The sequence below is a fragment of the Myodes glareolus genome, chromosome 19 (genome assembly GCF_982192425.1).
Source record: "Myodes glareolus chromosome 19, mMyoGla1.1, whole genome shotgun sequence".
NCBI lineage: Eukaryota > Metazoa > Chordata > Mammalia > Rodentia > Cricetidae > Myodes > Myodes glareolus.
This window is the reverse complement of record NC_142044.1, coordinates 51,725,792-51,739,833: the sequence shown is the minus strand read 5'-3', so window position 1 is coordinate 51,739,833 and position 14,042 is coordinate 51,725,792. Positions and strand designations below refer to the sequence as shown.

The 14,042-nt window shown below is 47.2% G+C and overlaps 1 protein-coding gene across 1 annotated transcript; it reads right to left on the bottom strand.

The window, feature by feature from the left end:
• Positions 1 to 9,547: 9,547 nt before the first annotated feature.
• Miox (myo-inositol oxygenase) lies at positions 9,548 to 12,242 on the bottom strand. Its single transcript, XM_048444557.2, has 10 exons — positions 12,118 to 12,242; positions 11,453 to 11,533; positions 11,183 to 11,263; positions 10,901 to 11,063; positions 10,646 to 10,713; positions 10,421 to 10,530; positions 10,266 to 10,333; positions 10,125 to 10,174; positions 9,927 to 10,039; positions 9,548 to 9,835 (listed from the first exon to the last, which is right to left on the bottom strand). The coding sequence occupies exons 1-10, from the start codon at positions 12,130 to 12,132 to the stop codon at positions 9,727 to 9,729; spliced, it is 858 nt and encodes a 285-aa protein (XP_048300514.1). The 5' UTR covers positions 12,133 to 12,242; the 3' UTR covers positions 9,548 to 9,726.
• Positions 12,243 to 14,042: the final 1,800 nt, after the last annotated feature.

Below are 14,042 nucleotides of genomic sequence, written 5' to 3'. Positions count from 1 at the left end.
GCTGGAGTCCATTTCTCTAGGGTCAAGCTGTCAGTCCCTCCTTCCCTGGACACTTGCAGCACAGCGGCCTTTATCCCAGCTCCATTGTTGATCCACACCTCCACCTGTTGTTCTCCCAGATTCAGACACATTGGCTGGCCAGCAAGTCCCAAGGATCCTCCTGTCTATTCATCCCCAACGCTGGGATTGTTGGCGTGTACCACCAAGCCAATTTTTGTTTGTTTGTTATTTTGTTTTGACTGGGTGTTTTGTTCTTTTAAATCGGAGAGGAGGTCTCTCTGTGTGGCTGTGGCTGTCAGAGATCTTGCCTGCTTCTGCTTCCCTAGTGCTGGGATTAGAGGTGGGCACCACCATGCCTGCCTCGCCATGCTCGGTTCTTTTCCATGTGTTGTGGAGATCCAAAATTGGGTTCTCATTCTTGAGTGGTGAGCACTTTCCTGACTAGGACATTTTCCCATCACCTTAACCATTTTTTAAAGATTTTACTTTTATTGGTTTTAATTGCGTTTGTGTACATATGAGCCAGAAGCATCAGATCCCCTGGAGCTACAAACACTTGAGAACCCCCAGGTATGACTGTTAGAAACCAAACTTGGATCCTCCGCAGGGCAGCATGCCGCTTAACTGCTAAGCCATCAGCGTTTGGGGGGGATTTTGTTTGTTTGTTTGTTTTGGTTTTTTTGAGACAGGGTTTCTCTGTGTAGCTTTGGAGCCTGTCCTGGAACTAGCTCGTGTAGACCAGGCTGGCCTCAAACTCACAGAGATCCTCCTGCCTCTGCCTCCCAAGTGCTGGGATTAAAGGTATGCGCCACCACCGCCTGGCTCCCATCAGTGTTTTTAAGTATATGTTTTGTGGCATTAACTACATTCAAAATATTTTATAACTATACTCTCTTGCCATTGTTTGTAGAACTTTCCAACCCTGTATCTATTAAACACTAACTCTCCTAGTCCCTAGCAACTTGTGTTCTGTGGTTTTTTTGGGGATTTTTTAATTCTGGATACCTCATAGTAACCAAACTATATTATTCTTTCTGCCTCTTTATTTTTGGGGGGAGGGATCATCTTTTCTTTTCCATCCATATTATATTTTCAACCTCCATCCATGTTATAATGTATCAGAATATCATTCCTTTTTGTTTTTGTTTGTTTTATTTTCCTGAGGCAGGGTCTCATGTAGCCCAGACTACAACCTATCCTAAACCTGTCACCTCTGAAAGGGCACAGAGTGTGCATGGTAGGGTATCTGGGCTATCCACTGAAGGGGCATGTCAGGCCTTTCTAGGGATAGGTAGCTAAAGATGGCTTTGAATTTCTCTAATCTACTCCCACCTCCCAAATACTGGGGGGTTTGTTTTATTTGACTGGTGTGTGTGTGTGTGGTGCTTTGTTATGATTGGAGTTGATTGATTGGTTGGTTGGTTTTGAGGCAAGGTTTTGCTATGTAGCGCTAGCAACTGAACCAGAAGTTACTATATAGTCCTGCTAGTCCTCAAACTTGCCGCAATTCTCCTGCCTCAGCTTCTCAAGTGCTGGGATTACAGCATGTGCTTCCTCACCAGCCTACATTTCTTTTTGTCATATACTCATACTGAAGATTGAAGATTTATCAACAGTAGTCATTTTAATTGCTTCATCACAAACAAAACTGCCCTTTTCACTTTGTATTTTTGTTTGTAAGCCTAGCCTTTAACGACTGAGCCATCACTCTAACCCCCTTTGCAGCTCTGAGAGAAGTATTAAAAAACATGGCCAAGCCTGGCGGTGGTGGCACACACCTTTAATCCCAGTACTCTGGAGGCAGAGGCCGGAGGATCTCTGTGAGTTCAAGCCCAGCCTGGTCTACAAGAGCTAGTTCCAGGACAGGCTCCAAAGCTACAGAGAAACCCTGTCTCAAAAAACCAAAAAGAAAAAAAAAAAGAAAAGAAAGAAAAAAGAAAAGAAAGAAAGAAAAAAGAACATGGCCAACAGCCAGGTGGTAGTGGTGCACACCTTTAATCCTAGCACTGGGGAGGCAGATCTCTGTGAGTTGGAGACCAGCATGGTCTACAGAGTTCTAGGGTCACCAGGACTGTTACACAAAGAAACCCTGTCTCAAAAATAAAAATAAAATAGAATAAAATAAAAAATAAGGAAGAAAAAGAAAAACATGACCAACAATGACAGTCACTGTGTCAGTTTCTGCACGAAGTGTCGTTGTTGTGACTGAAGGGAGGAGGAACACCATTGTGATGGTGTTTCAGTATCCTGTCAAAATAGCGTTGGCCTTGCAACCCCTGAGAGGAAGTAAGCAGAAACCAGGGGCTACTTTCTGTTGCCAGAGTCTGCACAGGAAGACCAGACGAGCTGCAGAATGCAACTTCAAGGGCGGTGGCGAGGCTAGAAGGGGTCAAGAAAAAGCCAAGTCCCTATTCCTTCCTTCAGACCCCACAGCAGTCCCAGCAACCTGAGTCCCCAGAAAGCTGATATTCCCCTGAGTGGACAAAACCTGGAGCCCGGTCATCCTGCCATGACACTTTGGGCCTTTTTAGGGTCCCTAGAAAGGCTTGACACTCCTCTGAGAGGACAAACTGGAGCACTGCTGTCCTCGTGTGCACACCTCCGACCTTTTCAGGGAGACAGGTCTTGGAAAGAATCTACAAGGGGTGTAGGTTCTGGGGGCAGTAGTCAGGAGAATAGTAAAAGCAACCCTGTCCAGTCATCACAATCAGACTGGGGATGGATGTTCAAGAGACAATCAGATCAGCTATAGTGGCTCATACTTGTCATCCCTGAACTCAGGAGGCCGAGGCAGAAGGTTCTCAAAGTTCAAACCAGCCTGAATTACATACCAAGTAGAGACAGGTGTGGAAGTGGGGATAGTAAGTCATATTTGCCCTTTGTCTATACTAAGTCATAGCAGTCAGCCCCTACCTGTAGATTTGAAGCATGATTTCCAACCTGAGGAATAAAAGACCCTTGGAGAAATGGCAGGTGCTAGGAGACCTGGTATGTATAGCCTTTGAGCTAAGTTGAAAAACAGCCCCCCAAATTTCCTCAAATGAAATTCTCAGAATGCACCAAGCCCGACCTTCAGTCTCTAGCACTACAAACCAAACAAAGTCCCTGGAACTTGTGAGTTGTGCTGTTTAGAAAAAGCATATTTGCATCAGGGACTAAGAGTCAGATCTCGAGATTAGATCATCCTGGATCGTCTCGAGTGGTCCCTAAAATGCCATCCCAAAGTGTCACAGCAGCACATAGCCCTGTCCACACCCAGAAGACCTAAAGTCAGTGCAAAGACACAGCCACCAGGGAGCTGGGAGAAATGAGGAAAGCAAACACCACAAACCACTGGTTCTTCTCAAACACTCATTTTTCACTTACAGAAGTTGTTGCTGTTGTTTGTTTTCTGCCTCTGGGAATGACACCCAGGACTGGGAACACACTAGTCAGTTCTATGCCACTGAACTATTTCCTTGGGATCATTATTCCTTCCTTTTCCTTCTTTGTTTTTATTTGAGACAGGCCCAGGCTGGCCTTGAATTCACCTTGTAGCTGAGATTGGTCTCTATCAATTGATCTTCTGGCCTCTCTGTCTCGAGGTGTAGGACTGATACTGCTTTCTTTGTCTCTTAAACTGGTAAAAGTTGTTTGTATTTACAATGAGTGTTCCCCATGCGGGTTAGTTAACATTCTTATACAGTTTGTGAATGTGCATTAAAGACACTTAAGTTTTTATTACATTTATGTATTTATAGTACGTTGTACATGCACCACGGTGCTTATAGATGTCAGAGACAGCTAATGGGAGTCGGTTCTCCACCATGTTGGTTCCAACAATCAAACTCAGGTCTTCTGGCTTGCTGGCAAACACTTTACCAGATGAGCCATCTCACTACCCCTATTAAAAGTTGTATGAAAAGAAAGAAAAAAAAAAGGCAGACAGTGGGATCTGAGTTTGAGGCCAGCCTGGTCCACAGAGCAATTTCCAACACAAGCAGGGCTACACAGAGAATTCCTGTCTCAAAAAACAAACAAAAAATGATCTGTTCTGGGCTGGGGAGATAGTTGAGCAAGAAAAGCCCTTCCTGCTCAAGCTTGAAGACCAGAGTTTAGAGTCTCAGAAATCATGGAAAAGTTTTGTGAGCATGGCAGCCACTTTTAGTCTAACGCAGAAACAAGGTCTCCCCAGATAAAGCGGCTTAGCCAAACTAGTTGAAAAGGCAGTCTCTAGTTCAGCAAGAGGCTTTACCTCAATCTACAGGAAAGACACCCATCAACCTTGGGCATCTATATACATGTGCACATATGTACAAATGTGCCCAAACACAGGCATGCCTGTACACATAGAAACATGCATGTTAGGTCTGTTTGTAAAGCTACTAGCAGAGAGATCAGAACCTGTCTCTGGCACATAGCTGGATTTGGGGAACCTGTTCCCAGGCTGGATTACCTCCAGCCTCCACGCAAGGGAAGGAGCTCATTCTTGTGCCTGGCTTTGTTTAAGTCCATGGGAGGCCTTTCCCTTTCTGAATGGAGACAGAGGAGAAGGGGATGGGGGGCGGGGGTTGATGGTAGAGGGGAGGGAACAGGAGGAAAGGAGGAAGGGGAAACTGTGCTCCGGTGTGTAAAATAAAAAGAAAAGAAAAAAGAAACATGCACACACACATCACTTAGACAGACAGGCAAGCAGGCAGACACACACACAGCACATAATACTTTTAAGAGCCAGGCATGGTGGCAAGTACATATAGTCCCAGAACTCTGAAAACTAAGTTGAGACAGTATGATCACAGTCTACATAGAGAGTTCAAGGCTGGCCTGAACTATGTATAAAACTTTTTTTGTTTGTTTTTTTTGTTTTGTTTTGTTTTGTTTTCTTCAAGACAGGGTTTCTCTGTAGCTTTGGAGCCTGTCTTGGAACTTGTGTGGTAGACCAGGTGGCCTTGAACTCACAGAGATCGCCTGCCTCTGCCTCCCGGTTGCTGGGATTAAAGGTGTGCACCACCACCGCCCGGCTCCATCAGGTCTTACCCTCATTCTGTATCCTCTTCTTCTACAACCCCTGAGTCATATGTACAGGAGTGGTGACGGAGATGGATCAGTCAGGACTGGGCTCCATCACTGTGCATTTTCATTGATTGTGGGGGTTTTGTAGCAACATTTTTTAATTAATTTTTTTTTGCTTATGTGTATGCATGATTTGTCTGCATGGATGTCTGTGTACCCCATGTGACCTACCTACTACCTTATGAGGCCAGAAGACAGTGTTCCAGATCCTCTAGAGCTGGAATTATAAACAGTTGTGAGCTGCATAGGGGTGCTGAGAATTGAATCCAGTCCTCTGGAAGAACAGCCAGTGCTCTTATCCTTCTGGAGCCGTCTCTCCAGTCCTCTTTTTCTCTAATAGCCATCCTAACAAGTGGGAGGTGAAATTCCAGTGCATTTTGTTTTGTTATGTCGGTGGTGCTGGAGCAGCAGCCCAGGGCCTCCCGCATGTGAGGAAAGCTCTCTACCATTAACGATGCTTCCCAGTGCCTCGTTGTAGTTTTTGTTTGCAGTTTTCTGATTATTAGTGGTACTGAGCATTTTTTTCATACACCTGTTGGTCATTTTTATGTCTTTTGAGGTAGTGGTGATGAAGATTTCACCATTTCACCCAGGCTAGTTACAAATTCATGGGCTCAAGTGATCTCTTGCTTAGCCAGCCTCTGGTATCATGTAAGCATGTGCCAGCATCTCCAATCTGTATGTCTCGAGACCACAGGCCATGATGCATTCCAGGGAAACACTCTACCACTGAGCTACAGCTACAAGTCCCCCCCGCCCCGGTTGTTGTTTGTTTTTAAATTTTTTGCCTGCAGGAACCCCCAGAAGTCAGAAGAAGGTATCAGATCCCCTAGAACTACAGTGGGAAACTCCCTGGAATCTCTGAGGGTGACCCTAGAGAGGATTCCTGGTAATGTTGCGTTCAGAGCCTGAACTGGCATTCTCCTGTAACCAGGCAAGGCTTCCAATGCTGGTACTGGGACATCAAACCAGGCATAAAACCTTTGGCCTATTGCTTGTCCTGCCTTCAAGATGTGCTGGGGTAAAGGAGGTGCAGAACTTGTGGGAGTGGCCAACCAATGACTGACTGCTCCAACTGGAGCTCCAAGCTGTGAGAAGGAGCCCACAGCTAACACTGCCTGGATGGCTAGGAGCCAGAGACCTAAGATAGAACCAAACAGTACTGAAAAAAAAAAATTAATGAAATTATTCCTAATGATTATCCTGCTATACTCATGGATCAGGCCAATCGCCATCAGAGAGGCTTTATCCAGCACGAGGCAGAGCTCAGGGAGCCCCACAAAAGAGAGTAGGGAGGGTTGTAGGAGCCAGAGGGGTTAAGGACACCATGAGAATATGGCCCACAGAATCAACTAAGCAGGGCTCCTAGGGCCTCACAGAGACTGAAGGGACAATCACAGAGCCGGTATGGCTCTGAGCTAGGTCCTCTACACACATGTTATAGCTGCATAGCTTTGTCTCCTTGTGGGACTCCTAACGGTGAGAATGGGGGTGTTTCTGGATCTTGTTCCTGTTTGTGGGATCCTTTTCCTCATAGCGAGTTAGGTTGTCTCATCCAGCCTTGATATGAGGGTTTGTGTCTGGTCTTCCTGTGACTTGATTTGCTAGGCTCAGCTGATATTCCTGAAAGGCCTGCTCTTTTTTTTTTCTTTTTTAAAGATTTATTTATTCATGCATTTTATGTATATGAGTGCTCTGTCTTCATGCACACCAGAAGAAGGAATCTGATCCCATTACAGATGGTTGTGAGTCATCTTGTCGTTGCTGGGAATTGAACTCAGGACCTCTGGAAAAGCAGCCAAGTGCTCTTAACCACTGAGTCATCTTTCCAGCCCCCAAGCCAGCTCTTTTCTAAAGGGAAACAGAGGAGAAATGGATCTGGGGGAAAGGGGAGGTAAGGGGACACTGGGAGGAGTGGAGAAAGGTGAAACTGTAGTTGGGATATGTGACAGAAGAATAAAAAATGATTTTTTCCATGTGTATCACAAGCCTGCAGGCGACCCAGATGTTGGAAGAGGGCATAAGCTCCCCTAGAACTAGAGTTGCAGCCGGGCGGTGGTGGCACACGCCTTTAATCCCAGCACTCGGGAGGCAGAGGCAGACAGATCTCTGTGAGTTCGAGGCCAGCCTGGTTTACAAGCGCTACTTCCAGGACAGGCACCAAAAACTACAGAGCTACAGAGAAACTCTGTCTCGAAAATCCAAAAATAAAAATAAAAAATAAAAGAACCAGAGTTACAGGTGGTTGTGAGCTGCCATGTAGGTTCTAGAAGCCAAACTCAGGTCCTCTGTAAGAGCAAATGCCCTCAAACATTGAGTTACCCCTCCAGCCCTATCTCTGTCCGTGTTTTATTGAGTTATTTATTTTTCTACTTCTTAGGAAGCTCTATAAGTTTTGGATATTAATCCTTTTCAGAAATGTGCTTTTCTCCGTTCTGTAGCTTGTCACTTTTCTAAATTGTTTCCTTTGCGTGGAAAGATCTTAGTCAGTTGTAATTGCATTTACAGATATTTATTTATTTATTTATTTTTGGTTTTTTGAGACAGGGTTTCTCTGTAGCTTTGGAGCCTGTCCTGGAACTAGCTCTTGTAGACCAGGCTGGTCTCGAACTCACAGAGATTCTCCTACCTCTGCCTCCCGAGTGCTGGGATTAAAGGCGTGTGCCACCACCGCCCAGCTACAGATATTTTAGTATATATTCTAATGTAAGTGTGAGTGCTTGCACATGTACACAGCAGAGTGCAAATTTGTGTATGCGTAACATGCACATGGTGGTCAGAGGGCAGTTTCTGGGAGTTGGTTCTCTCCTTCTACCAAGTGGCTCTGGGGTTCAAATCAGGGTGTTAGACTTGGCAGCGAGCACCTTTGCCACGGAATCATCTCAGCACACACACACATTCAAGCATGCACATGAACCTTTTGGCTTGTTTTCTGAGGCAGGGTGTCAAGTAACCCAAGTTGTTCTCAAATTTGATGTGTAGCTTCTTTTTTGTTGTTTTGTTTTTCAAAACAGGGTTTCTCAGACCAGGCTGGCGGCCTTGAACTCAGAGGTTAGCAGCCTGCCTCGGCCTCCTGAGAGTGTTGGGATTAAAGGTGTGCGCTACCACGCCAGGCTATGTGTGTGACTTTTGACCCTCCTGTATACACCTCCCAAATGCTGGAATCACAGATATGCAATGATTGGTTTACTTTATTATGAAATAATGTTAACATTATTTCATCTGGAAACATGGGCTATCTTTCCGTTTGTGCATTCTAAAGTTCATTTCATTGCTTTATATTTTTCAGTGTAAATACCCTTATCTCCTGGGTTAAATTTATTTTCCACTATTTTTGGAGCTACTGTAAGTGGTTGTGTATCGGGCTTTTGTTTTGAGACAGAGCCCAGAGCCTCGGTGTCTGTAGCTCAAGTGGGCCTCAAATTTTGCCTCTGGCTGAGTGGTGGTGGTACATGCCTTTGATCGCAGCACTTGGAAGGTAGAGGCAGGCGGATCTCTGTTCAAAGCCAGCATGGTCTGCAAAGCAGATTTCAAGACACCCGGGGCTATATTACACAGAGAAACCCTGTCTGGGAGGGTGGGGTGGATTTCCTGTCTCTGTTTCCTGAGTGCTGAGATTATGGGCATGCATTGTCTTGCCTAGATGCTTTATTTTCTTTCTTTCTTTTTTTTTTTTATAACTTTTATTAGTGTACAAAAAACTGAGGACTGAAGGATAGAGTACTTACCTATACATGAGGCTCTAGGTTCAGTCCCCAGCAACACAAGAAAAAAGGAAGGAAAGAAGGCTGTCCAGCTGGCCACTGATTTCTCTCAGTGTTGGGAACTGAACCCAGGACCTTTTACGACAGGCATTCCCCACTGAGCTGCATCCCCAGCCCACCACTAACTTTGCATGCTGATTTATTTTCGTTTAAGTCTAACTTTATAGTTCATGCAAACCTGGAACTCATGATCCTTCTGCCTCAGCTCTTGAGTGTTGGAGTTATAATCCTGTGCCACTAGGCCTAACTCAAGGGGTCTTGTCAACTAAATAGTAACATATTTGAACTCCAGAGCCTCATGAAGACATCAAAAGGACCCAGAAACTCATCCTGAAAGCTTCTCTGTCTCCAGTAGAGATGGGACCATCAAGGAGCTGAAGCATTCCCAATATAGAAAGTTTATCCTTTTTGGGGGTTTGTTGTTGTTGTTGTTTTGTTTTTAAGAAAGGGTTTCTCTGTATAATCCTGGCTGTCCTGGAACTCATGTTGTAGACCAGGCTGGCTTCAAACTCAGACATCCGCCTGCCTCTCTGCCTCCTGAATGCTGGGATCAAAGGCACACACCACCACCGCCCGACTTTCCCCTCCCCCTTAGTGACCTCCTTCCTAGACTGGGGGTGAGATGGATGACTGGAATGGAGCCAAGAGCGTAAGCAGCATGTTCATGGTAGTGGTATCCTGTGCCGGGACCACCCCTGCTACCACAACCTGGGCCCCAGTGATCAGTCAGCTTTGTAAACTCTTTCAGTCTTTATTGATACCTGGCACAAGTGGCCTCAACTACAACAGGTGGGGACTGTGGACAGGTGTATGGGGGTCCTGAGCAAGGCTGAAGTGGGCTGATATTGTGCCTGATGGTGTCCAGCTTCGGTGCAGCTGGCTTCAACGGTGGGAGGGTTTCGGAAACCATTCACCAGCTCAGGATGCCCGGGCAGTACTTGTCTATCAGCCCCTGATAGTAGGGCCGCAGGCTGTCCACATCTGGTAGCTCAGGGCTCTTGGTGTAGAGGTCAAACTTGCTGCAGACACAGGGGAGCAACGATAAGCATCAGGTAGGATCCTTCAACCCCAAGTACCCTTCACTGCCCACACCTGCTGGGGACTCCGTACTTGAACTCTTGCACCCAGGGAAGCATAGCCAGGTCCTGCTGACTACACAGTTGGAGGTAGTCACCCCCCGTGTGCCATGGATAGAAGGAGTGGAATCGGATCATGTAGAAGGCCTGTGGACGCCACAACAAGCATGCTCAGATCTGCCAGATGAACGCAGCTGGGCTAGGCTCCTGCTTGGGCCCTCCCCGGACCTACCTCAGGGGGTAGGGAGAACTTGTTGAACTTCATCATCCGGTAGAGATACTCTGCAGGAGAGGGGGTGATGTAGCCAGGTGCCCAGAGGGACAGCCCTTACCACCATCCCCATCGTCCCCTGTGCTCTTGAGCTGTCCTCACCATCATGGCCCCAGGACATAAGGACATTCTCAAGTCCACAGTGAGGCTGGTACATGCCGAGCTCTGTGCTGCAACGATCAAGAGACGGGCGTGAGAGGGAGGACTACCTGGGGTCCTGTAATATTGCGGGAAGGTGAGGTGCTATTTCCAACTACCTGTATCGAGGGTCCCGGAGGTCGGGGTTGTCCTGGAAAGTAGACTCACAGAATACCACAGAGGCCTGGGGACGGCAGCCCACGGGAAAAGTGTCTCCAACAACGGCCCACTAGGAAAGGACAGGCAGCTGCGGGTGAGGGGTCAGACAGAAGTCTGCTCCCTCTCATCGTGCCCCAAGCCCCGTGCTGAGTGAAGCTGCCCCACTCCCCACACCTGGCCTTCACCTGAGGTTCCCCCCACAGAGCCAGGATCTTCCCCAGATCATGCAGAAGTCCGACCAGGTGGAACCAGTCTGTGGAAAAGGGACATAGGAGTTAGAAGCTGCAGGGATTGAGGTAGGCAGAGCAAGTTCTGGGCTAGAAAGCAAGGAGCCCAGGGGTCTACTTCTTTTAAGGTGAGGCCTGTGGGAGAGGACCAAGCCTCTGGGGTGGCTTTCTAGGGCAATGATAGGCCCCTCCCCCACCCGTCATAGAGCACACCTTTGTCTGGGTGGGCTTTCCGGATGCCCTCCGCTGTCTGGAAGGCGTGAAAGGAGTTGGGGAAGTCTACATCTGGGTCCGATTCATCCACCAGATTATCCAGCAAGTCCACAACCTCCATGACTGTCATTTTCTTATGTGAGAAGCTTCCAAACTGGATGTGCTGTTGAGAGGCGAAAATCAGTCGTTCTCCAAGAGGGGGCTACAGAGCACTCGGCCACTCGGGCCCAAGGCAAGGAAGCTCCCGCCCTCAGAGTCCACATTAGAAGCAGAAACTTGTACCTTCCTGCTGACGAAGTCCACCGTCTGGTGTGTGTGCATGAGCTTGTACGTGGTGAAGACGCGATCCAGCAGCGGGCCTGCCTGCAAGTCAATCAGCGCAGGCTATGTGCCAGACTGGCTCAGCATGCTGGAGGCCATGGCCTCCCCTCCTGCAGGCCAGACTGCACAGGTATCAAGTGGAATGGGGCTTCCCAAAAAGCCCCCTTAGAGCTGTGGGAACCAAAGACCGGGCAGGGAAAGTGAGAGGGGGTGGAACTGGGGCTTACTCACGGTGTAGTTTCGGAAGCTGTCCTTGTCTTTGGCCAACTCTGGGTCCGCATCAGGTCGATAGGCCAGGGAAGGGTCTGGGCCCTGGTTGGATAGAAGTTTGACCCACTTCACTGCCAGCCGGGTTTATAAGGAAATGAAGACATTACAACCCCAAGGGGCTAGATACTAAAACACCTCATCCCATGCGCACATCAGCCCTGCACCAGCCAGCCAGGGTCTACTTCCACTGTGAGAAGATACTAATTAAGACACAACAAGCCGGGCAGTGGTAGCGCACGCCTTTAATCCCACCACTTGGGAGGCGGACACAGCTGAATCTCTGAGTGCGAAGCCAGTCTAGTCTACAAGAGCTAGTCTAAAGCTACAGAGAAACCCTGTCTCTGATAAAAAGAGAGAGAGAAACAGACCCCACCTGCTTGACACCCTTGCAGAGAAAAGGTAATTTTAGGAGGAGACCTGACTCCACAGGGAGGCTGTAGGTAGGGGCTGGGCGGAGAGCTTCACCCCAACCTCAGCAGGACTGTAAAGCAAAAAGGAATTAACTCTGTGACCTTGAGGAGCAGGGCTAGCAGGAACCAGCTTAAGAGGACAGTGTTGCTGCCTCTTCCACTGCGGTAGGACGAGGAGTAGATGACGCCACTCCTGTACGGTCATAAGGTACTTACCATATCCACCTTCATCCTGAGAAGGAGCAGCAATGAGATGGTAGGCGAGGTCTTAGGCCAAGGCGGCTTTTATATACTCACAGGTTATGTAACCGACCGGATAATACCTATCTCCTTGGCCTTGACACTTGGTAATAAGTGACCACCTACCCTCCCCCTGGCCTCAGCAAGTTAATATATTAGCACAGAAACAGAACCCCCTAGCCTAGTCCCCTTTGCCTTCATTTGAGCCTCCTCTGTCCTAGAGTTTTGAATCCCTCAGAGAGACTCTGTAGCCAGACCTCTGATTCCCCCTTGTTGGGGGCACAGAGGTCCTTGTACTCACAGAGAGGCACTAAGAGAACCAGGAATGTTAATCTTGCAGGGCTGTCTCCTCAACGGAGGAGATAAAAGCCAAATACTTTCACTCCATCCGGAAAGCTGAGAGCAGATTTTGTGAGTGACCTGGTAACCCTTTTGTTATCTCTGGAGGCACACCTCACCCACCTTCTATAGAGACCGGCCTCACCCAAATTCCAGAATAATTATCCTAGGCTGTTACCCATCCTTAGAGACATCACATGTACTTTTATAGATCCCGCTACCGGTCAGAGACCAGACTAGATTCTAGACCTTCTAGCTATAGCGCCCACACTCGTGGTCACACGTACTTTGTAAAAGAGTCTCTGTGTAGTCACACTTAAGCTTTATGGCGCACCTGGAATTGGACTGACGGGATTGATGGTTGCCTGGAAACCTTTCCCCAAGTTGTTCTGTGTTTGCTGACAGTGAACCTGCTGACAAGGGACCTCCTGAGGAAGGAGGTCTGAACCCAGGATTCTTTTTTTTAAATTTATTTATTTATTTATTTATTTTTTATGTATACAATATTCTGTCTGCGTGTATGCCTGCAGGCCAGTAGAGGGCACCAGACCCCATTACAGATGGTTGTGAGCCACCATGTGGTTGCTGGGAATTGAACTCAGGACCTTTGGAAGAGCAGGCAGTGCTCTTAACCTCTGAGCCATCTCTCCAGCCCCTGAACCCAGTATTCTTATCTCTGCTCGGATCGCTGCCTGCATTGACATCTGCAGGATCCTCCTCCACTGGCACCAAAAACATGGGGCATGTGGCCCTCGGAGAAAGTAAGAAAAGTTTTCTTTCAGTAGAAATTGAGGGTTAGGGAAAGTCGATCCTGTCACTGGAAAAGGGGTCTCGACCTTAAAATAAGAGGGCGGAGCTGATTTTGAGGTCTTCTCAGTGCTCTGAGACATGTTGTACAATTATTACAAAATTTGTTAAGATCCAGAGGAAGAAGCCAGGCAGTGGTAGTGCACGCCTTTAATCCCAGCACTCGGAAGGAGGCAGAAGCAGGCGGATCTCTGTGAGTTTGAGGCCAGCCTGGTCTACAAGAGTTAGTTCCAGGACAGGCTCCAAAGCTACAGAGAAACCCTGTCTCAAAAAACAACAAAAAAAGGTCCAAAGGACATTCAGAGCTACGGCTCTGCAGCTCTATTTGCATACAGACTAAAGAGAGCCCAGGAAAAAGGGGAATAAAGTCCCTGGCAATTAGTTTTAAAAGAGAGAGAGAGTTGTTTGATTTTTGTTTGTATGGGTTTTTTTTGTTTGTTTGTTTTGGGGGGGTTGGTTTTCCCTCATAGTGGGAATAACTCAATATTAAAGGTTCTGTGGAAATTTTTTTCTCTAATAGTAGGAATAACTCAGTATCAACGGCCCTTTCATGAGGGAAAAAAAATCAAAACAAGCCTGACTTCTAGTACAGAAACAGTCCCAACTAGGGCATAAGGCACTAAGCCAATGCTGTTTGAATTGCCAGAGGGAGTAGTCATTCATTGTATGGAGGATGTTCTCCTCTCCTGACAGTGTAATGAATGCTTAAATGAATGTGTAATTTTCACAGTAAATAAACTGAAAGAGCAAAATTC